General features: G+C 43.9%; 1 protein-coding gene across 4 annotated transcripts in view; it reads right to left on the bottom strand.

Moving 5' to 3' along the window:
- Positions 1-24,472, bottom strand: part of fhod3b (formin homology 2 domain containing 3b) — a 76,173-nt gene that overhangs the window by 22,217 nt on the left and 29,484 nt on the right. For all 4 annotated transcript variants that reach the window (XM_026293608.2, XM_026293609.1, XM_026293610.1 and 1 more), the window contains exons 4-5: positions 9,357-9,424; positions 7,986-8,091 (exon numbers count right to left, since the gene is read on the bottom strand). In XM_026293608.2, the coding sequence (XP_026149393.1) occupies positions 7,986-8,091; positions 9,357-9,424 (174 nt within the window). The remainder of the gene's footprint in view (positions 1-7,985; positions 8,092-9,356; positions 9,425-24,472) is intronic.

Genomic DNA, 24,472 nt, shown 5'->3' with positions numbered 1-24,472 from the left:
AAGGTTGGGACTGTTTAGTTATGAAGAACTGGACTAAACTGTGCCTTGATAAGTAAAGTCAGCCAAAGTGAATATTAATGTTTGAACCATCTGACTGTTGTTGAGAAATTTCAATCTGAACCACTGAGGTCAACCGACATTATCACCCCAAGAAGAGTCTAACTGCCCTTAAGCTATTTAGTTAATTTAGTGTCATGAAGAACAGATTCCTTTTTGAACCCTGACGTTGATGATTTAGAGTCTGCCCAGAAATAAAATGGCAGGTTTACTACTCAGTCCAATCAACCAGCTCTTACAGTATATGAAGTGGATAAGACATGTTCATGGGTTATGTTCCATTTGTTATTCAGCTAATCAGCCAGATCATTAGAGCCAGACAAACCACCTCTGCCAGACCAATTCCAGTCACTGAGCTGACTGCCAGACACTGGGCCCCATCCAGTAAAACAACAGGGGGATGCTTCCATTTTCAGGCCTGGATACATGTCTGCCAGCAGCTGACACAACTCACAGTGGGCCTGAGTGCAAACAAATTCCCTGAAGACAAACAATCAGACCTGACAGAACAACAGCGTGGAGTAAGGCCAAGTGAGCGTCTCTGCTGCAGCTCTACAGGCTCTGCAGACCTGATGAGCAGGACAAACTATATAACTATAACGCTGCTTAAATATGCTATTTTCTATACTTCCCTACTGTCTCTGTATTTAAAATAGTATGAAGCTGAGCAGTTTTGCTTCAGTACTACAGAGATTTTGGAAAATCGCTTTAGCCAACAACTGGGGAAAGCCCAACAGATGAGCTTTTCCCGTCTCATCCAAGTGGGGAAGATTTTGGAGAAAAGCTACAGCATGACATCCACCCACTTGTAGAGCGGACAGAAAGATGAGCTGTGGTAAATCCTTAGTGCTCTTGAGAGAGCGGTGATGTGATATGGTCTGATTCTGGCCGGCCATTTGCTGAACTCAGTCCCAAAAAACAGTCAGCTCACAGGAATCGGCCATAAAACCCACTCGAATGCTTTGGGTCTATCTGCTGCGTTACTGAAAGGACTTTTATTCCTAAATTATAGCTTATGTGTCTTAGATAGCAAAGTCGGAGATGATGAAATAAGAGCTGATCCAAATCAAACCTTCCTATAATATAATTGGCTTGTATACTAAATTCTGTTACAGTAAAACAGGCTCCAGGATGGAGCTGTAATTCCACTGGCAGTGGGTTTTCCTACGGCTGAAAACTTCTACAGAGGGAGAAGAAAAGGGGGGTGGGGTGGCAGAATATAGGTCAGGCAGGTGGGACTGAATTGGGTTCAGATGCAAGCTGTGTGGGGGTCTGTGGGGGGCTGTGGGGGTCTCCGGTGTCTGACAGAGGGGAGGACCGGGTGGGAAGTATCTGGTAGGAACAAGCTCTAAGCTTAACCAAAAACACGTCAGTAGGTTTATGTTTTCCTACTCGGTTAATGCACGCCTGGTGAATCTTTAACCTGAAACTCTGAATGTGTAATCTGTATGTGAAAGGTGTTAGCACGGCTGTACCCGGATTATATAGTAGTGTTTGTGTTGCACGAGCGGGTCAGGCAGTTTGGAAGCTGGTTCTGTAACAGAGAGGGGCTGTGGGCTGAAACCAGGGGCAGAACTTATTTTCTTCATTTCCTCTGACCAAATGAAGTCATTCCTGCCATCCTCCCTCAGACAGGTCCACAACCTCAATTGTGCATAAGAATATTAATGGGTTTCTCGAGAGGCTGAGACTCTGTGGTGGATCAGGTTAAGGTTTAACTAGCACTTTAAAGAATAAAACTAATTTAAACTAAACAAAAAAAAACAGCACCAAACCTGTGCATTGAAAAAAAAACGCAAACCAACTATTGAAAGAATGCACGAGTGGCATCACGTCATTGTATGTGTGTGTGTCTGCGAGGTCGTTCTTCAGCCTGAAGATTTAGCTTTGCACAAAGGGACAGCTGGAGCAGCGGCCGGATCGGAAAAGGACTGAAAAGGCCTGACTGGTTGGAAAACATGCATATGTTCCCATGAGATCTCATTACAAACCAGAAGTTCAAGTTTCTATTGGTAAGACAGGGGCATTCCTGGAGATCTCCTCCTCGCTCCAAACACAGGGTTTTGGAGGGTCCACATATGGGTGTCAGCAGTTCCTGTGTTTTCCCTCTCAGATTTCCTTTATCCTAAGACCTAGAGGAATCAACAGATATTCTCCAAAGCAATATTCTTGCAAGATCACTCAAATGAGGAAATAACCGGCATATACGTTGATGCATTTGCACGAAGCCCAGGCAGAATGGGAATGTTTATCCAGACGATGGGTCAGAGTAAAGGTCTCCCCCCTCCAGAACAGACGACCTATAACACAGCCAGACAACACAATACACACTGTTTCCAACAAGGGCTTCCAACACCGCTGTTAGCTCAGCGATGCCTGGGTTTTCACTTAATGCTCAGCAAAATGGCCAAAGCAGCAAGGGGCAGAATAGAGTTACACTGTTAAACATTTAAAGAACTCCGGTAATGGAATTACACATAAACAATGATCCTAATGCTAACTTAAAAAAATAAAATGCCATCCACGTGTGTAATGAAATACTGGAAAAATATGAGGGTAGTAGTGACATTAGCTACATGAGATCACTTTGTAAATACAAGCAAAGTCAGTCTATCGTTTAAATGTTACTTTAACAAATTGATGTCTGAAGGTTTATGGGTTTTCAATCCAAACCAATGCTAGATCAGCTGGATCAAACTCCAATTACAGCAGGAGCAAATAAGTGAAATTTGTCCTCCTCCAGTGAAAAGCCTCCTGGGTCACACACGTTTACGGCACACAGATGAAAACGGCCACACAGACGTGTCACGGGATGTTCTGCCTCGCTGATCTGACACAAATAAAACTGTCTGCCTCTACACGAGACCATTTACAATGTCAACAGAATGTTCTTGAGTTTCAAGTGAACCTGCAGGTTTGTGAAAAAGACTGCTGACCGCTACGTTTACTGCTGTGTGTGGGTGAGGCACCAGAAGCTGGATGGAGCAGCGTTCTAGGTCCCAGACAGTTTAAGAGGCGACGAAACACCTGACTAGCACATCTACTTTTCCCACAGACAAGGCTCCCTCTGGAAACCAGAAAGTCAAGGTGCTTTTATATGTGGCACAACAGCTGTGTCACTAAAAACAGAAGATCTAATCTGATGGCAGCAGGACGGACAGTGGGAGAGAGAGGGGGAGAGAGAGAGAGAGAGAGAGAGAGAGAGAGAGAGAGAGAAGCAGAGGATGAGAGAAAACCGCACAACATCATGAATTATGGGCATGACTTATTTGACGCAGTTCTACTTTTAGACAGTTCACGGCACAACTCCCATTTCTTGGGAAGCCATAAATTCACAAGTGGAAATTCCAGCATGTAACCGTATGCACATACAACATAATACAGCCTGTGATGACATAGAGCCTTTTGGTTAGCTAGATCATTTTGATAAAGATTAACAGCGTGTTGGCTGTAAATTCCTATAGATAAGGAAAATGTCAGCTCCTCTTCTAGTTTGATTTCAGCGAGGCTTAGAGATGGCCCGTGCTTTGTAAACACTAGCAGGCAGGCAGTGCCTTTAATAAGCACAAACAGAGAAAGTGCAGCTAAAGACATAGCTTATGGTGAAGAATGTCAACAGTGAACATTTCAAAGCAGGGAATAATTGCTTCAAGTTGACCCTAATTGGTTTGTTTTTAATTTGCCCTCTGTCTGCCACTTCCATTTTTACAGTTGTTACTGTTGTTATGCTGTTTCTGTAAATACTGCAACTGGAGCGATGATCCAGGAAAAACCTTGTTATTTGTTCTTCCACCTCATCTCCTTGTTTTGCTCACGATAATTAGTTTTTCTTCTTTTCAGCCACAAAGAAAACGATCGAGCTCAGAGCAGAACCTTCAGACTGTCTACGGTGTGAATGAAAGAATCTACACAACAGCACAATAGAAAATCTTGCAACAGGGAAACAAAAGCTTATAGAAAAAGTGGGCAAACAAACATCTGGGGCTGTTTTGTGTGCACCTCGTGCATCATGAATGCCAAACCATACTAGTCTAGAGGTTGAGTCATGGTAAATGGACTTCAGTTTTTAGGTTGAAATGTTTCACTACTTATCTAAGTGGCTTCATTAGTCTGGAAACTCCAGTTTATCTTTCAGGCTGGTTTCACTCCACCCCTAGTCCCATAGGCTCATTGGGTGAGCTATGGAAACCAGGTGAGAGTCCTTAGACCCACAGTCCTGAGTTGGTTTCACTTCACACCTGGCCTGAATAGGCTCGTTAGGTGAACAATAGATGTGAGCTCAGGTGAGGGTCATTAGGATTTAATAGTGGGCTCATGTGACCCCTCTGATTCACCAAGAAAGTGTCCTCCCTGGAAGACTTCCAGGACTCTAGATAATCCTGTTAGCGGCCCCACCCCTTTTTCTTTTCATTGGCTACAACATACGTCCGTCATCAAACAATGCAACTGGCTGATTTTACTGTCATTAGAAGTTGTTCACTCCACCTGGGTGGGTATTGGTCTGAGTCATGAATCCAATTGGTTTTCGTACTTACACTGTAAAACGTAACAAACATGTTTGATTGAGGCCTCGTGCTTCACAGAAGCTTGCTATGTGAATATTTATTGAATAAACGACAAAATCAACCGTAAAACGAACCGGATTAAAACTTCTCATGAGGACGACGATGGTTTTATGGATTTACTCAGGGATAATACGTCTTTTGGACTAAAAACATGGATGCACTATGCTCCCTGGATTCTAAGGAAAAAAATGATATGCAATACTGTTTCAGTACATGTACAAAGTAACATGACAAAAAGGTAAGAACTGGTGTTATTCCAACAGATGTACTCTTGTCAAACATTAAGAAACTGTAGTCGCTGTGATAATTCAATCCTAAATTGCTTTATACCATGTGAACGATGAGACTTTCTACTTTCATATGATATTTTTGTTTGTCGGACTCTATTCAAATTTGTCCGACGATCTTTGGTAATACATCTGCATACATACAATTTTGGTCCCATGGCTCGGACCGGGGTAACTGCTTCACCTGAGAATCTCCACAGACAAATAATATTGCCCGTCTCTGAGTGCATCATTCACACAGGAGCCCCCACAGGAACCTCTCTGGCATCGAAAACACTGGTTTTATTGAACTGTCCCCATTTGTCACCTGGATGTTAAAAGACAACTGCATATTTTGACATTCAAAGAAAAGTTTGCATCCAATTACTACGTTTGAAACAGAAATACTATTTCCAACACAAGGAGTTTGCTGCACCACTGCAGTTTCATAAACAGTATTCTTAAAACCAAAACATGTATTCTGAGAGCCAAAGATTTTGAGATCCATTTCAGAAATGTGTTTATTTTCAGATGAAGAATAGAACTAATGAGCCCTTTATTAACCTTGGCTCCTGTGTGTTTGTGCACTTCACCAGGGTTGAGAGTGTGAGGCTTACAGGAGTACCAGATGGCATAGGCAACTCTATTATTGTGACCTCGCACCCTTCCCTTCTTACAGGGTGATGAAAAAAAAAAAGGGGGGGGGCTCCAAAAAGCTGGGGTTCAGGTCTGAGCCAGGTGTGAGGGGCCCAGAGAGGGGCCAGACCTCAGCCAGGAAGACCCAAATATACCCACATCACTGAGGGAGCGCTAACTGGCCACAGACGCCTCCGGGGCTTTGAAAAGACAGAATGAAAAAATTAGGGGGAAAAAGTGAGATGGTATAGATTGCTGAGAGAGCTGCAGGAACTAGCATTTACAATGACGGCAATGTTCCAGAGAGCTAAAGCCTGGGAACCTGTTCCTGTAAAATGCATGCAGACTGGTGTGCATGTGTGACGGTGCCTTTTTCAACTACAAAAGACCCATAAGACTGATTTTTATTCATGAAAGAGAGCAAGATTGTTTTGTTGGGAAGCTTTAAATGCACACCAGACAGATGGGTTCAAGGCCACATTCCTACTTTTTTTTTTTTAAAACTGGCCTCAACTTGAAAGACACTGCAGAAAGAAAACACACACACACACACACACACACACACACACACACACACACAGAAACTAGAAGTGATCAGTGCTTGATACCAAACCAATTACTGTTGTTGGTTCTCTCTGTCCTTTCTTATTTTCTCTCTCCGTGTGCACATGTGAAAATTTCAGGCAACTAATTCACTCCCCTCCTGGGAATCCTTATAACACAGCTCCTCTTGGAAATCATCAACAGTAAAGCAGCCAGATCTATATACATCTCTGACCCGTGCATCTGCGTTCCAGCACATGCTCAACTTGTGTTCTCCAACACGTCGCTCACGAGGGAGGGTGATCTGCTGCACCCACATTTCCTCAGCTGGTCAGGGGAAATTAGGTCACGGGTTAAAAAAGGTTAAAAGGGCTTTTGGGAGAGAGGCAGTTTGGGTTAGTCTGGTGATGTAGAGACAAATGGGGGAAACTGCACAGTCTGCAGAGGCGAAGTGCTAAATTAGCACATGAAAGAAAGACACTGGCACAGATGTTTTATCAGGGAGATGAAGGGGGAAAATAGTACAATAAGGAGGGTGGAAAAGATTTGAGAAGCGGTCTCATCATTCACAGCTCGATGACACTAACAGCTCTTACATGTGGTCAAACTGAGCTTTCCAAAAGCCTGCCATTTTCCTCCTCTGCTTTCTTTTGACCATTTAACCCGTGTGATTTATCTGCCTGAATCAGGGAGCAGGCAAAGTTCACAAGGAGCAACATTAAAGAGCCAACAGGGGCCGTCCAGCCAGAGGTCACGTTCATGTTTATACCCTGCCCAGGGGGCAACATCAGCACTTTATTACTCACATCCGCCCTTTAATTTTTCGGAATAACAGAAAAGGTCAACATTGAGCTGGCTGCAAAATTAGAGAGCCAGTTTTTAGGAACATGCTACAGGTATTTCAATGAACATATGGAGGACTGACAGGACTGAAACCTGCACCCAGATTATGAGGGTCAGCTACAATAAGTCTTATTTTAGCAGGATGTGATGAAGGACAGGTGTCCGAAACATGAAACTTTAGTTTAAACTTTAAAGCATATGTGTCTTTACTTGTACATGTATGATCAAACATTGGACGTGAGAAGCAATTAACAAATAACATGCTGACATTTTCACCCATGTTAAGTAATAGAAGAAAATTAGAGTAGGAAAAAAAGAGAGGAGCCAATCCCAGCTGACAATGGGCCAGAGGGGTTCACCCTGGACAGACCTCAACACCATCACAGCTGACACACATTCATCTTCACACCTATGAGCAATTTAAAGTCACCAACTAACCCTAACTCCAAACTGCATGTCTCAGGACTGTGGGAGGAAACTGGAGACGCTGGAGAAAACCTGCACACACACAAACAGGGAGAAAATGCAAAACTCCACACAGAAAGGCCTCGGGTTCGAACCTGAAAACCGTGCCGCTGCACTGCCCCTCACTAATATCGTGCCAGAACTTTTATTAGCCAGTTAAACATGTGTGACCTGCCCCCTCACAGCAGGCTTTTAAATGGTACTGACCTTACAGTGAGCACTTTGGTTGTCGTGCATCCCCATCCATGCTCCCCCCGCCACCCCCATGACCCTAACACATAGGACCTTTCACCCGACCGACATGACCGACATAAATTCTCCAGCCACTAAACACAGCCCGACTTCCACATTATCTGTGGCAGGCATTGACTCTGTTTATAACCCTTAGGTGTGTGAGGGTGAGGGGGTCATCGAGCAGAATCATCAATTTGCATGGTGTATGTACACATGTGGCTCTGGATAGGTTTATGGAAAGAACAGTGTTACAGGATTGATTAATTACATCCTCAGTCAGCCAGTGCTGTAAATTGAGTTGTGAGAAAGTAGAGGAGAGGGAAGCACACGTTGAGTTTATTGATGTAGAGCAGTGCCGCTCTGCAGTGGGACGTACCCCTGAGGATGTAATTCTGGTAGTTCTGATCCGCTTCGGCTCCCACTTTTATCAAACATGTCAGTCCTTCTGCCACCACAAATTCGTGCACCAGGTCCTTGTCATCCTGGGAAAAGAGGAAAAAGAAAATATTCACAATCCATAATTCCTCCCAAACAGAGCCACTCTTAGTTATTTTGCAAAACCTAATTCATATTATTGATATATTTAATGGCTTTAGGTCAGCCTGTCACTACATAGTGGCCTTTGGAGTTACTTAAACTAGGCTGAGAATTAGAGACATGCAGGGAAATAACATGTTGTTCAGTAGTTCGCCCAAATCTTTTCAATTACTCAAAGAGTTTAATTAATAATTTATTAAGAAGCACATCAATCCCACGAAGCTCCAGGACCTGCTGATGATTTAAGTACATGAATCAATTGGCATGCACACTTTTCATAATTCTCCTTAAACAGACGCCTCAACTGGATAAACGTCACCTCTCATGTTTTACATTCAGCTAAAGCTACTGTGAAATGAGCAATGCAATCTGTTTGCAGCTTGTTCAGAGGGATTACTGCTGCTCTGGCCTCCCCACTTCATCCCACATTTTTGTCCTCAATGACAAAACCACCTGCGTCTCTCACACCTGTCGATGGCTCTGTGGTTTAAGGTCGAGCTGGAGTCTTTCTGCAGGATTTATTTTCTGACGCACTCTACTGTTCAGATGGGATACAGAGGAAGACAGCAATAAATGCCATGGGGTGGTCAGGGCTCCTGCTCTCTCAGGAGGAGGTGTAAGTGCTTCCAGAACAGCTTTACCATAGATGAGTGATGGAGACTCCAGTCCTTCGGCAAACAGTCTAAACAGAAGACTCATATGTACACTACACTGTCAGGACCAGAAGGTATAAAAGTAAGAAAAAGCTGCAGACCATCTAAGCCAAAGAATGATCAATATTCTCTACAATTAAACCTTTACAACATGTAAAAAGTGAGATAATCTATTCTGGGTCTGCATCACTGTCTCCTGCCCTCTTTTCTAAAGACATGTCTGTTAACCCTCCCCCTCCACAGTGGACTGCCCAGCCTAGCCCAGCGTGAAGCATGACCAGTCCTGAGTCCTCCACAGCTGCCACGAAAGCACACTCTCAGCAGCACGACCATGCACCAGGAAAACAACGCCGTGTCCACGTGCCACTGTGCATACAGCTCTTGCATGTTGATGTGTGCACGTGCACCTGAACACTGAAAGCCCTGGAAAAAGTGGGCCAGGGGATACCTCAGGAGCAGGACCGCTGCTTTCTTGAAAAATGCATATGAGATCATGACGACGCAAAAAAGTACAAGAATTCACCAAAAAAAAAAAAAAGAAAAGAAAAGAAAAATACCTGAAAAATCTGCTTCAGGGAAAAGAGGGCCCTTCGCAGCTCCCGCCCAGTGGAGTTATAGAGTTTTTCTGTATGGGAAGAGAAAAGGAAAGAGTGTGAGAGTCAGCTGAAAATCACACATGTGGTATCTGCGATGTTCTCATACACAACGTGAATGAAACAAATAGGCATGAGATTCCAGATGATTGCAATTTATCTTGAAAAATAAAGTGCCTATTAACTAGTGCTTTAGTGTATCACTTACATCGCTGCTTGAACTTCAAATTTCATCATAAAAATTGCTTCCTTGTGTCACTGGCAGCAATTACCCAAAGTAGCTAAATATGAAAAATATCCCACAGGACGAGCAGTGAGAGCAAAAGAACAGTAGGAGCAACTCAGAGCACATCTGTGGAGAGTTAGTGAACAGAGGATGTTTCCTGCTGACAAAGCCATATCTATAGCTTAAAATAATACAAACTCATAGCAGAAACTCAAGCCAATAGCCACCACGATGGCTAATACACAATACACCCATTAATCAGTTATGCAAACTCCACAGGGTACTAAAGGAGTGATATGATGGATGACAGATGGTTGTGATGGAGGCGTACACTTCCTGCAGCTATTCTGATAATCTTTCACCCTGCGTGCTGTCTGCAGACTCTGCCAGGGAGTGGCAGCACTGAGCGCAAGCCCAGCAACCTCACTGCTGCAGGAGCTCCCTCTGATTCAGCAAAACCTGCAGAGCACTGCTGCAGATACAGCAACAAACACAGCAGACCTCAGATCAATGCAGGCCGGTACTGGCCTCTCTGCATTCTCCCTGGATTCACCCACCGGATTTTCTTTTTGGTGCAAAATGTCACATTTGTCTGTATTTGGAAGGTATTTCCTACTTACAGGCAAAATTCCTGGCATGTACACACTCAGGTATAAACACAGTGAGGCATCTTGCTTCTCTTAATCTCTCTCTGACTCTGACACACACACACACACACACACACACACACACACACACACACACACACACACACACACACTCCACAGTTCATAAAAACATAATTAGCACTCTGCAGAGTGCCTCTGGTCTCTGTGTTGCACCACTGCTGCTGTTGCAGTAAGATGCTTTATCACTGTTTGTGCATGAATGTGTTCGAGTTGAGGCAGTGCACTAGGGCTTAGTCCTGATTAGTCCTTTTTCAAACAAAGATTCAGAGCCCAAACTCTCAATGAGATCTCATTCCCACATGACAACGATTCCCGTGTCTGCATTAGCAGTGAGATCCATGGCCTCAAACCCAGCGCTCCCTTCTCACCAGTAACAGGAGTTACATCACATTATACTTTGACATAATGTGAAAAAACATATACATGTCATGCAAATTACAAACTTGAAGAAAAAAAAAGAAAAAGTGATTCATGTTTTACCCAGAGTCGTGCAGCCCTATTGTGCACTCAAATATGCAGCTGAGAGAAGCAAATAAGCAAACATACGCTCATGGCGCCTTTGGATGTTTTCATACAAAGACATACACTGCCATGCCCATGAGCTCCTTGTTTTACAAACAGCTGCCTCTAATTCTATTCAGCAGTGTGAGAAACACACTGATGAGTGGATACACTTGGGATCAAGAGCAACAAACCTCTATTCATTATTGTCGTTGGCCTCCTCAGCCACAGAGCAAATCCCTTCAGATGATGAACTCGGAGACAGACGGGCAGAGAGAAACAGGCTGCGTTGCCAGTTCTGTGGGCACACAAGGGCTACTTCTAGACACTGGACCAGACAGAGTAAGTACTCGTGGTTTGAGGTCTTTGGGAGCCTTTCCAGTGACACACAACGTTTTCAACGCACACATAAAACTTGACACGCAGTGACATCTAGCATAGGCCCATTGAGACGACTCTCATGCAACGTCATAAAATCCAACCCAAGGACAAAACTACTGTGGAGCATAGAACATGGCAACAAACCTAATGACCAACAATCTAATGTATCTCGTGGTCTCTTTAATTGATCTTAATAAAGTTTAATATGAGTAGAACTTTGGCTTAAGTTTATATTCCTTGGTCAGAACGTGCTGCCATACTCTGGGGCTCCTTTGCAGTCTTAGGTTGTCCTCAGTAACCCTGCACACTTCATAAAACTGCTGTAATCAACACCCCCCCAGACAGACAAGGCTATGGACATATATCTGTAATGCAGGCAGCATGGTTAAAAGGAGCTCATCCTTGAGGCTGCTTTGTGAAATCAAACCCCTCTCAATTGACTTCCTTCTCAGGAGATGTCTTGTCTCTAATGACTGACTCAGACGCTGAACGACGTGAGCGGAGCTTCTAGTGGTTCATACGGGGGAAGAGTCTCAGCAAGTCACTGGCAACAACATCCAGACGGAATAAATCTCTACAAGTCCAGAGACATCAAGAAGGGAAGCTGTGCGTTGTTGGCGATTTATGTCTTTGTAAATAACAGGAAGGAGCTGTGACTGGTCCTTTTTGGTTCGGGCCCCCCCTCCTCAAGCTGTGGAACTCCCAGTATGAGCAAGTCAGGGTTGCCAAGTCAGTATCACCTTTTAAATCTTTCCTCAAAGCTGACACGCTGTTGTAGTGGTTGCTTTCTTTTCTTTTACCCCTTTTCAAAACACTTGATTCTCTTTGTCCTTGTCATTCTGTAAATATAACGGACTAAGTGAAGTATAAGAAAATAAGAATTCATATTATTGGATTGAGTTTTAAGGCAGCGCAATGTTCAAACACAAAACAACAGCATATCATTTGTGGTGCCTGTATTTTATGTGTAAGCCTGATTACTGTGATGTGTCATTTTCAATGTCTCCAGAACAAAAATATTACATTTTTATATATCTGATAAATACTTACACATGTAATGTGTAGCTGACACAAACTGAAGCACACAGCCATGATTTGGCCACTGATAATATAAGGACTCAAGGAACCAAAGCAAAGTGACTCACAGACAAATTAAACTTATACAGTACGTGGTTCTACTTCACCTCGTCAAGGTCCGATTCAACGTGGCCCAGAACCAGGTTCCCCACAGACGTCTCCTGACACCCTGCGCCCCCATAAAGGGACGTATTGGGACACACACAAACGTTGAACACATCACAAGGCTTTAATGATGTGTTGCATTGTTCACAGTTTAGTTTTTGTTCAGGTACTGAAAGTGTTTTATACTTTGGGGACTTAACTGTGTTAAGAAAAAGCTTCTTACAGTCATCAGGTCTCACCAAGGCCAAAATAAAAGCTCTGGCCTTAGGAGGTTAGTCAGTCAGCAGATAAATCACACCCTGCACTGCTGAACAACCAGTGATGATGCTGCCCAGATCAAACTCAGCACTAGGGCAGTGATGCATCAGCACACGGGCTGCCATTGGGTTTGGATAAATCCCAGGGGCATGTTCTGCGTGTGTGTGCGTGTCAAACAGCAGCAGCACTGCAGAGAAGATTTTTCCATTCACAGTTTCGTCGACATTTGCACTATGCGCTTCTTGCTTCTTTACCGAGTCCTGTAGTCGGACCATAACTACCAGAAAGTTATTCCTGCCCAACGTTAAATTGAGTCAATCTGCAGGAACAGTCAGTTCCTTCCACATCCCTGTCCTCGGTGCACACACCAATGCACCTCCCAGAGGCCCATCTCTAATGAGAAATAGCTCAGAGGAGATTAGTTCCATACCATTTGACACAAATATGCACCCAAAGTATGCCTTCCACGTTTCCCCATTCGGGAGAAGAGCCTAACAATGTATTCAGAGGAAACGTAATGACCCCTACTCCCAAAGTCATATCACCTGAAACCACCTCAAACCTCTAACAGTTCACTAGACATGTCCTGGGTTTGTTACCGGGCCAAAGCAAACCCGGGACGAGACAACATGTAGACTGATGCACATTTTGATCAGCTCAGATGAGCCTTTCAGTTCTGACTGGACTTCAGCCCTAACACGGCTATTACACAAATAAACTACAACTAAGCTTTCAATCACGAACTACCCTTCACACCAAAAAAAAAACAAGGCAGCCTTTAAAACAGAAGAATGTGCGAGTGCATCTGAGGACGCACAACCCATTTTTCACATTCACCTTAGGCTTTTATTGGCAAGCACATGACAGTGATGACTCAACAGAGTGAAAGTGGGTCTTTGATGCTTCACATTGATGCACCATGGAAAGCAGCTGTTTTCTCCTCTTAAACTCCAACACACAGGTTTACTCAGCTGGAATAGCTGCAGGAATGTAATGGCCTCCTAATTATAACAATCTTAAAAAGTAGTAGTGGAATTTCCATAATCAGGATTGTGCTCAAATACCTGGGGTAAAGACAGAGGGAGGAAAATCCAGCTGTGGGGCCTTCATGGATGGGAGTGCTACTGCTCAGAAGACAACTGAATCTGTTTCGTTCTGCTCCGGACGCCTTCTAATTTTATGTGCCAGTGCCAGCACATTCCAGTTAAAGCTGTGTGATATGAGTCACTGGCCACTTTTTATTTATCTCCACATGCCAGTCCCAACCTAAAACCAGTCCCCTAGAGCTCGCTGCTGGAGAGCTAACAAATAATCAAAATTCGTTTGCCAATAAAGACATTAACATGGCTCATTTTCCAGCTACCAACACGTCTGAAATGGTCAGTTACTCAGTTAATCTGTTTTCATGCCTTTGTTTCCAGAAAGTGCCATAAAATAAGAAGGATGGCAACCACTGTTCATGTTTCACGCAGCAGGCAGAACACATAAACCACATCCAAAGTGCAGTCAGGAAACCCACAAAGACCCCACTGGCTCGGGACAACCCTGCACACACCGCTGTAAATTAAACTGTGCTCGCTTTCAACACAAGAAGCTGAGGAGGAGGAGCCCTGGTGCTGTATTTGTGATTGTATATAAAACTTTCTAACAGCGTATAGTCAGATCAACTGGCCTTCGTGTGAGACCCGAGGGTTGGTAAGAACACAGCACATACAGAGTCCGTCACCAGGCTGGGATAAGAAAACAAGAATCCTGGATAAAAAGCAAAAACAATCTTTAAGACAGGGAGGGAAGAGAAATGCTAACATCCAATCATCAGGAAGATAAGTCTTATTTCAGCACCACCTTCTCTGACCTTCACGAACCTGTAGAGGTTGTAGGTGGATTCTTGGTTGGATGTGGGGTTTGTAAAATTGAAATCTAATGAACAGGAAGTTCAAACTGTCATGTGTCTGTGTAACATGAGGGTCAGAGCTTTGATCTGTGATTGTCCTTCAAAGCAAACGCAGCAGGAAACGACAACTGGGGACGTATTGTCTTTACGTGTATGATCATAGAAACAAAGGTCCGTTTGTGCCGAAAAGTTTTGGTCCGGTCAAAGCTGGACCTTATGGGTGCACTTTGGTCCCAAACCAGTGCCCTGCCCATGTCTGCATTTAGCTACTGGTAAGAGAGAGAGAGAGAGAGAGAGAGAGAGAGAGAGAGAGAGAGGGGTGACAGTGGTCAGACTGAGGGCAGGCAAACTGTATCCATGTGGGAGGCCACGGTCTCGTCTGTGCCAGCATTGCCACATCACTGCCTGCCATGTGTATGGATACAGAAACCCATCTTTTCATTTTCGTCGCAGGGAAACGTCCCTTGAGTTTACAGTATGCACAATGAGCCTCCGCAGTCACGAAACACAGCGGCACAGCAACATCAGCAGCGCTTCCTTCGCATGTTTTCCTTCTCGCCGTTCTCACACTGCAAGGGAAACCTCCTGTTCCAACATTTATGAAGAGAAAACACAAGCAATTAAGGTGGACGACCTCCCAGAGTGTGCACTGGCATGTAATGTGCTGCCTCTTTTTATGCCCCTCTCCATGAGCACAAACACACGGGAAATGACGGGTCAGTAAAAGCATATTCTAGCACTCAGGTGGAAATCATTAAGCAGGAATGCAGGTAAGAATGAGATCACTTTCAAAGCATGTGGGATTCCAGTGCAACTGAACAGTGGATCAGGACGATTATATGGAAAATGTCTGTGTGTATGTGCCGGTGTAAATGAACACGCACGTGCACACACATACGGGCAGTTTACAAAGGGATTAATTAATTTGTTCCTGTTGCCTGGAGTTTATTCAAATGCTCTGGAAGTTGTGATGGAAGACATATGGGGATGATGGTTTAGATTAGAAAAAACTGATTCGGGCCACACAGACTGGAAAAGCCTCTGTCATTGGGAGCAGGCCTCACAGGAAGGACTGGTTTGGACCCACAGGGAGTCAAAGTCTCTAAGCAGACACACAGCTGAAGGCATTGGACAGGAGGAAAACCATCAGAACAGCTAATAAATCTGAGCTCCATCTACAGTAGTGATGACAAAAGCATCACTATACAGTGGAGAACTGTAAAAAAAAACAGTTAAATGTGAAGTGCCTTTGCACATTTTCCTATATTTAATACAAAAACAGATTGAGCTTTCACACAAAGTATGCCTGGACTTTGTTCTTCTATTTATGGTAATGACAGAGTCCAGGACATGCAAATAAACCTCACTAATTCACGCTGATTCGATTTCCCGCACGGGTGTTGTACCTGGACTTTTTCTGCACAGTTGCACGGTGCCCAAAGTCTCACGGGAGCAAACGAGGAGATCGGGTTTCTGGCCCGTGACACTAGATCTCAGGCAGAGGCATCTGATACCAAGGAACACCGCGGCCGAGTTCCAATAAACACAAAACCTGGCCCACGGAGATGAGCGACGCTCATTGTCCCGTTGTGGAAATAGGGAAAATTGGATTGTTGTGTTTATTGGTATGTTTACATCTGACTTTCAGTCAAAGTTTATGTTTTTGTCAGTCACAGTAACTCCTCTGGATCCTTTCACATTTAGCAGTTCACTAGGTGGAAGACAAGTCCTGCTGTTTAGGCCTCAAAATGTTCTGCTGGACACTCAAAGGGCATCGCGGGCTAATCTGTGAGGCGCTTCAACATACTGTATGTGACCAGGCATCGTGATGTTATCTGACGCTGTCAAAGAGAAACAGGAGAGGGAAGCGAGAGTGGAATCTGCAGAATTCCAGACCAGGAGAGAGACACGACAGCGAGGCCAAGGTGAGGACAGACAAATCTTTCATTAGTGCCTGCCTGTCTAATGAGTCATTCCTCAGCTACCAGGTGGGGGTGACCCTCACTACACCGCCCTGTAAATCTTTTCTTCCCTCTGCTTCTCTGCAGCCGGACCTTCACCTCCTGAGCAGGATCCCCCCCCCCCCAGGTCGCCACCACTGACCCAGGTACCTAGTGGAGCAAGGAGCAGACCAGAGGACAGCCTGGTATTAGCGTGGAGGGGGGGGCGGGGGGGATGAGGACCGCTGTAATACACCATGTGCAGGTTTATAGTTATGCTACCTGCTCATCTAATAATCTCTGTGTGTAAAATAAAAATGCTTTGGATGGAGGTTGGGTCAAGGCCTGTTTCCCATATGATGCTTGGCAGCTGCTGCAGCCGAACCACTTTTCTTACAGCAGTAAAAAAAAACAGCCATGTGTGTATACGAGCCAGGACCAGATGTTGAGGGAGTGAGATTCAAAATCTCAGTACATAGATTTTCTACTATCAGATTAATGCGCACACACTTTTTTTAAAATCCTGGGAATTTTCTTTTTCTCTCCACAAATCCAAGTGCTTTTCTCAGTATAGACTTTATGATCCTTAAAATCCAAAACCTTTTATTCGATGTATGATAATTAAATGAAAAAAACAAAAGGAGTCTTTTTATTCCCCATAGTAGAGAAGGAAAATATTCTTAACAATGACCACAATGACTCTCCCCTAACCTACTTCCTCCATCACTCCACTTGGCCGTCTCTCTGCCGCTGACCGTCTCTGCTCCCTCCCATTCTTAACAACCTGACACGTGGGGAAATGCACCAGCACAAACTCTGTCCAATAAACACAGATGTGCTGAGACCACATCTATTTCAGACTCTGCTCTAGGAATAGGAAGCAGGCACACACAGCTGTGATAGTACACCATCCTATTTCAATACAGGCCACGCTGTGACAGAAGCAGAAACGCTCTCTTCAAACTGGACCCACTTTCTCTTTTTTAAAATCATTTCTATGATGTACTTAACTCCTGTCTTCTATGTGAAGAAGAGGACGACCTTTGGCACCGGTCTGGTTAACCTGACGTTCAGTCTAATAAGAGGAGCCCCCTGTCATCAACCCGTAATGACCCTGGGTAATTACTTCCACCAGTAAGACTGATGGACACACGTGAAACTGTCATGTGACGGAGACGAGAGAGGAATATGATCTCAAACGAGCCGTGTTCCTTTACATCCTGACAAGATCTAAAAAAAAAATCACTGGGTAGAAACTACATTGTGGAGACACGTGGTCTTTACATGTTCATGGAGGCCTTTTTAATTGACTTCAGAACAAAATGAAGCCTGGAATGAAAACAACACCTATGAGAACAAGGCTCCAACATCTTCCAGAATTAAAGGAAAATGCTGGCTCTAAATCAAGCAAAGGGCTGTACAAGTATGGACAACCCCGACAGAATCGAACATGGCGGCAGCAGCAACAAAAGAGGCGCTCTTAATCTCACATACTATGCGATATTTCCAAGCACTACTCAGCTCTTGGCTGTTAGACGTTCATCTTTGATCCAGAACCACAATCAGACTGGCACAGACATTACCTACATAAAACAAGTTAGAGCAAGAGCTTGTTTTTATAGCGTGTGTAATGTTACAGCTATGGATCTGGCCTTTTAAGCCTCCACAGTGAAATGATTTCTAACGAATCCACGGAGGACGGACAACGAGGTATGAGCTACATCATCAAGCTGTCCGGCTTTAATAGGTACGGGCATAAACTAGGGCACAAACGTTACCCTGCAGTGACCTGTGATCATAAGTATCGGTGAGCGTGCCTATCCGGGCCCTTTGTGAGCACCCGGTCACGTCAGACACCGACTGTGCTACGTCCAGCCGGGTGTCATGTGCGATCTGAATGCTGACAGGTGGCAAGAGTGAAGTCAGCCCCGTTATTACAACCACAGAGCCAAGATGCAATTTCATGAAAAACAGTGATTAGCGTGGCGTGATCTTTGCGCTTATGGTAGATCTGACATTTTAAGTATCAAACATGAGTCAAGTCGAATTCTAATCAGTTGTTTAAGAGAAATCAAAGAAGATTCTGCTCTTACAAATCAGAAGACACAGTTTCATCCTGAGGCGTTAATCATCTCTGTTGTCAACCAGATGTTTTGTTTGGTGGACTGGGCAGTCCGGTACCACTGAAATGAACGTAGTCCAAGCTTGGCACAGTCAAATGGACCGTTTTTCCCTCTGGGCTCAGCCTGTTTGCCAACTGGAACAAACTCACAATCAACACAACCGATAGATTGATCTTCAAAATCCCACTGAACACCACCCACTGACGGATGGCTACAGTCAGAAACCTCCCACTCAAGTTAGTACTGGCAGATAAGAGTTTTTCTTGCTTGATAAGGATGTTTGCTTGGCAAACAAAATGAGTTCAGTCAATCACAGCCCAACAGAGATAGTCCAATAAATCACTTGATTTTTACATGTCTAGATTAAAATTATTGTTGCTGAACAGGCATCACTGCTCAACATTTACATTGGGCATGAAAATCAAGAAAATGTTAAAGTTGACTCTAAAATCTAAAAAAAAACTAAAGCCATCCAAAGCACACGTCACTTATCAGTTCTTCTCTCCAGTCATCTGGTCCTGGAGGGACAACATTCATCACTGGGCCACGACGTGGCCTGATTTGGATATATGCAGAGTTACAGGACCCCAGACTGGACCAGTCTGAGGGAGGAACTGCAACTCAAATCCATCAAGAGCACACACACACACATTAATGCAAATGATGATGAAAGGAGATGCAGAGTGAGTCCACAGGTTTGAGATAAACGAAGGCCTTTCTGTCCAACATGATCCTAATGAGCTAATTTCACCTCGGCCCACACGGTCGGTTCAGTTTGTAGCAACGTTGCTGAACAGCTTAAAATAAATGCCTCTAAAAATATGAGTTTCCTAATTTAGTTTGTCACAGAATAAATAAGACATATTTCTATAATTAGCAAATTTAATACCGATTGCTTATAAAGTGAAAAATCCAATTGAAAAAGAAGAGAAAACCATCTGCGATGACAAATCATAGCTCCATTAGGACCAAGAGAGACCTGGAGTTCTGGTGCTTTATTTATTGGTCTCTCAGTTTGACAGCGAAACCAATATCATCCCAACATGACTATTTTGAAAAATATGCCTGGAAAATTAAACAAGCCCCATATCTCAATGCAAAACTAATGGGAACATTACAGCATCAATAAAAAGTGAAAGGGGAGAAAGTCCACGTTGCCAGCAACTGCTGCCCACTTTGAAGAACGACATACCTGGCTCTCACCAAACATGCCCTAGCAATAGAAATTCACACGAAGAGATTTTTGAAAACCACCATTAGGAGCCAGTCATGCATCCCTGTAGCATGACAGTGTCAAGGTGGAGAAGGATTGGCTGGCACACCTAAAGCAGCCTCAACCTCTGATAGGATAAAAGAGCATTCTGGCTCACAGCACTACAGAGGATCAGCCACCCTTTGGCAAGAAAGAATGTAAAGTGTTCTCTTACCTTATTTAGCCAAAGCCAGCCGTCACAGCAGAGAGTGGGGAGAGGAAAAAAAGAGAGAGATAGGTTAGATTAGGATCCAATGCTTTAAAAACAACATCAACAAAACATACCTTAAAGTTATGGAAAAATATTTGTGGTACGAGGACGACGAGAGGTGTGCACATCCCAGCACCTCAAATAATCTATGGAGGAAGAGTGTCCATAATATTTATCTTGTAAGAAAGGGATGGGGTAGATATATGGCGCCACGTATTACTCCAAAAGTGGGAGATATTCACAGGCTAATTCCAGATGAATCTAATCTGCTCTAATCTGAGTGGTTTAATCTGACCTCGTCTCACACAAGACAGAGAATGAGTTTTATTTCCCAGTAGTGATGCATTAGATTAGAATCCAACAATAATGGCTATAGTGTCATTGCTCACACTACAAACACACACTCACATACACCCTGGGCTATCATTTCACTGCATTTTGTCCAATGACACCACGTCTACGTTATCGCTCAACAAACCCAGAACCCTTATTTGTGTAAGTGTGTGTTTACGTGCGTTTTCATGTCAAGACTGGGTGTTTGTGTGTCTCCCAGGATGACAGAGATAAGAGATTCCTGGCAGCCTTTAAAAGGGGAAGCACTGACATAAGGGACTGGGAACTAAACAAGTTAGAATAAATAAAACAAAAAAGAATGGACCCTATGAATCTAATTTATCCTGCCTTTTAAAGTATCAGCAACTTTATGACCTAAGTTACACAGAACTTCATGAGTGCACTGTGTGCAGAGGGTGTCTTTAAAAACCTAACCTCTAGGGGTCTCTGTTTTTATTTTTTTTTTTCAAGCATTATTGTGCATGAGTTACCAGGTTTAACTATCCCAGCAGGACAGGAGGCCAGTGTAATAAAGCCAAACTATGCTTTCTGCACAGCAGGGGGTATGCTTTATGCATGGCTGCATGATCTTCATTATTGGAGACTCACAAAAAAAGTATGCATACATGTGCCTGGTTTTGGTCAATAAAAATACTGGGCTTTAATATTTCACCATATTCTCCCTAAAAAGTGGAGCCCAAAATATCAATCAGCTAAAATGCCTGTATCATAGATTCATTATATCAGGACATGCGTATTTCACGCGTACCTCCAATGACAGGAAGTGCAGTACTTTGAAAACATAGAAGAACCAAAGTCAAGGTAATGATGCTGCTGCCAATCAGATGTATGTTACTGTGTGGTTGCAGGGCAAGGCTCAGGGTATAGTGATGATTATTCCCAAAACAAATTCACTGAACAAACGCTACCTGGTTTGGACTCTCACATGGTGCAGGGTCACACACATGCACCTGTGGGTGTACTCCAGAGTCTAGCTCTAATACTTTCAGAGAAATTTAATAACTGGGGGAAAGGATTTTTTTTTTTTTTTTTTGCCCTACTAGGCTTGTTGGACAGACTGATGAATCGTAAAACTAAGAATTCACCTCATTTGTCTTTCATCTCGACTGCCCGATAAAAAAATCAGGCAGATTCAAGAGCCAATTATTGTAAATAATACTTACAACTTCACACAACCCACATATACGTCTGCTCGTCTACCTTGCACCTTCTTAAAGAGGTTAAAGAGAAAAAAAACCCAAGAATGCTGAGTCTGGGGGGGGGATTTCTGGGTGTGCGAGACGAGATTTCAACAGGCAACAGCCCTGCACGATCACACCGTAACAAGTTCAGACACCGTAGCCTAACACCCTGGTACCAGACTCAGTCCGTTTGATGTTTTCACATTAAGCAACTCCATTCCTCTAGTGCTCACCACTCTTTCGCACCCCTCCTACTCTGCAGGCCTGTTTTGACCCTGTGCCAGTTTCACCAAAACCTTTTCAAGCACACCTGGTAGCGGTTAGGCTCAATCCCAGCATAAAGCCCCTGAGCGCTGCTGCAGAAGACAGTAAGAAGTTGATGGAAAAAAGGTGCTCTCATTAACACATCTATCCCATGCACCGTCTGTCATCGTGCAGTTAGATGTGAGGAAGAAGATGCACTGGAAACTGCACTATAACTGGTTGTGCTTCCTCTTAATGTTTGAGTTTGGGTCGTGTTGCCTGTGTTGTTGAATTGGTGAAGTTGTTTTCTTAAGCTGCAGTTTGTTGAGCTCTCAGGGCCTCATACATTTTGGCCACACTATTCATTAAACCTTTACCGCAGGTGGAGTTAGGATGAGACTGTGTGTGTGTGTGTGTGTGTGTGGCATTGAGGTCACAGTTTCACATTCACCCCCTGCTGTCTTAGAGGTTTAATGAATGGTGTCATTTCACTGATTCAGGTCAAATTTCACAGTTGAGGAGATTTGGAGCAGTTACACCATGTAAGACTAGTATCAAAGGGTACAGCGGACACTATTAAAATCAACTGTTCCGAATTTTGTCTTGCCTTTCTCAAGGCTGCAGTGAGGGTCTGACTGGACTCTCCTTGGCTCTGATCTGGTCCAGATAAACGTGGAACTTTGGAAATGCTGGACCAAGCCAGCTGGATTCCATAAAGGCCTCAAAGCAGCCTTTAAACGCTCTGTGCAAGCCACAGGATTTAACCAGCAGACAATGCAACCTCTATATATTCTAAATATTACATGATTAGAAAGAGGGGAGGTTAGATAAGCAGAGCAGAATATGCCACAGAGCTACAGACGTACAAACACAAGCGACGTCTGGACTGTGAATGAATGCTATGATTTGCATACTACTGAAGTATGAAGAGGAAGAAAGAACACATGTGGTTCAATAACTAGAACAAACATTGAAACATTCCTAATGGCATCCAGAGGGGGAACAGACATGTTTGTTTACAGTGTCACGGTGATGGCTGTTACTGTTTCGTTTGGGCGGCTTGGAGCGGACGGGCTGGGAGGATGTGGTCTTTTTGTTCTATGTTCACTTCTGTATGATCGAACAAGGAAGTGCAGCAACTGTGCTAATTGTATAAAATTGCATTTTCTTGTGATGTTTGTACTGCATCAGTAATCAAACAATGTAGGCAGGATTGCAGCATCTTTGTTTTGATTTCTACACCAAGCTCCTGGTCTTTTCTTTGACTGCCCTTTGTCGGTCACGTTAACGAGCCAGATTTTTCCTTCTATTTATTCAACACAAAGTGCTTTGGCTGCATCAAAGAATGTTATTGAAAATCAGACAGTGTAAAAATAGCCCAGCATGGGGAGTCTACAGCCGTGCCAGTGTGACTTTCCTCCAGAGAAAGTTCACTAAACGTTGTCCAGAGTGTGTCAGGGCTGTAGCTCCGCAGTGACATTTTGTTTTGATACACGCCGCAAAACCACATAATTTAATATTGGCAGAACGTGTTCTGCAGCCACTTAAGTGCAATGTCACGTCAACTGACGAGTCACCGACTTAAGAAACAATTCGAGTGTTAAGAATAGCTGTATTTGCAAAGGTCACAAGTCTGATCTGAAACAGGAGAAGGGTCATGGGCATTCCTCCGACTGCTGAGTCGGATTTAGAGACTTATTCTGGAAGGCTGGTTTGGATGGGTCCCCTTCCCTCATGTAGTCTGAATGCAATCAAGGGTTACTGCAGACTGGGTACTGTATTAAGACGTTATTCTGGTTAACCCTTGACCTCAGTAATTATCTTTTATCCTTTCATTCTGCAGCTATTTGAGGCCACAAAATATCTCTACATATTAAAATTTCTGAAATGAGAATCAACATAAATATAAAGAAACCTGTCTCCCCTGCCGTTCATGTCAAAGTGTGTATAACTGCAGCAGAGCGAACACTTTGTGTTTGCACTGTGGGACAGCAAGGCTGTACTTAGCATGTAGTTTTTAGCCAGTCTTCTATGTCTAGGCCCATTTGTCTCTGGGCCGACTGAACCACATCAGCGGGGTCGAGAAAGAGAAAACTGAAGTCTGCATGTGTGTGACAGACACAGGCCTGGTTCACAGGGCCACTGTGACCCAGGATGTCACACCAGCCAACAAATCCTCAACTGTAATTAGCAGATCCATGGTGAGATTTCTGTTCTAATTTGTCTTGGGTTGTGTTTAGATATATCCACTGTACGTATGAATGCAAGCACATGCAGCAACCAGCAGAAAATTGAGCGACAGTTTGCCTGCAGCCGTATCTGTGTAGAGAAAAGCAGCTATGAAATAAGTGTGGTCGACAGAGGAGGCTGGAAGTGCTCTCTGGATCCATATCAGTCTGTTTGACAGTGAGGTCAGACTGAGACCTCCACTGTTTATCCAAACTGCCAAGCAGAGAGCTGGTACAGGTGAGTGCCTGATCCCCAGACCTTAAACTCTTCATAGACCTGCTTCCTCCTCCTCCTGGTCCTGAATCTCAAACCTTTCACTAAATGGACAGTTGCTGTAAAATGATCCAGAACGCAGATTAAAACGCACATGAACAGCAGAGAGACAGGTGACAACACAAGAGCTGCTCAGCCTTTTGTTTCACCATTGAACTGAACAA

Source organism: Mastacembelus armatus, chromosome 16 (genome assembly GCF_900324485.2).
Source record: "Mastacembelus armatus chromosome 16, fMasArm1.2, whole genome shotgun sequence".
Taxonomy (NCBI): Eukaryota; Metazoa; Chordata; class Actinopteri; order Synbranchiformes; family Mastacembelidae; genus Mastacembelus; species Mastacembelus armatus.
Note: the sequence above shows the minus strand (reverse complement) of the source record. Positions and strands in the feature narration are given on the sequence as shown.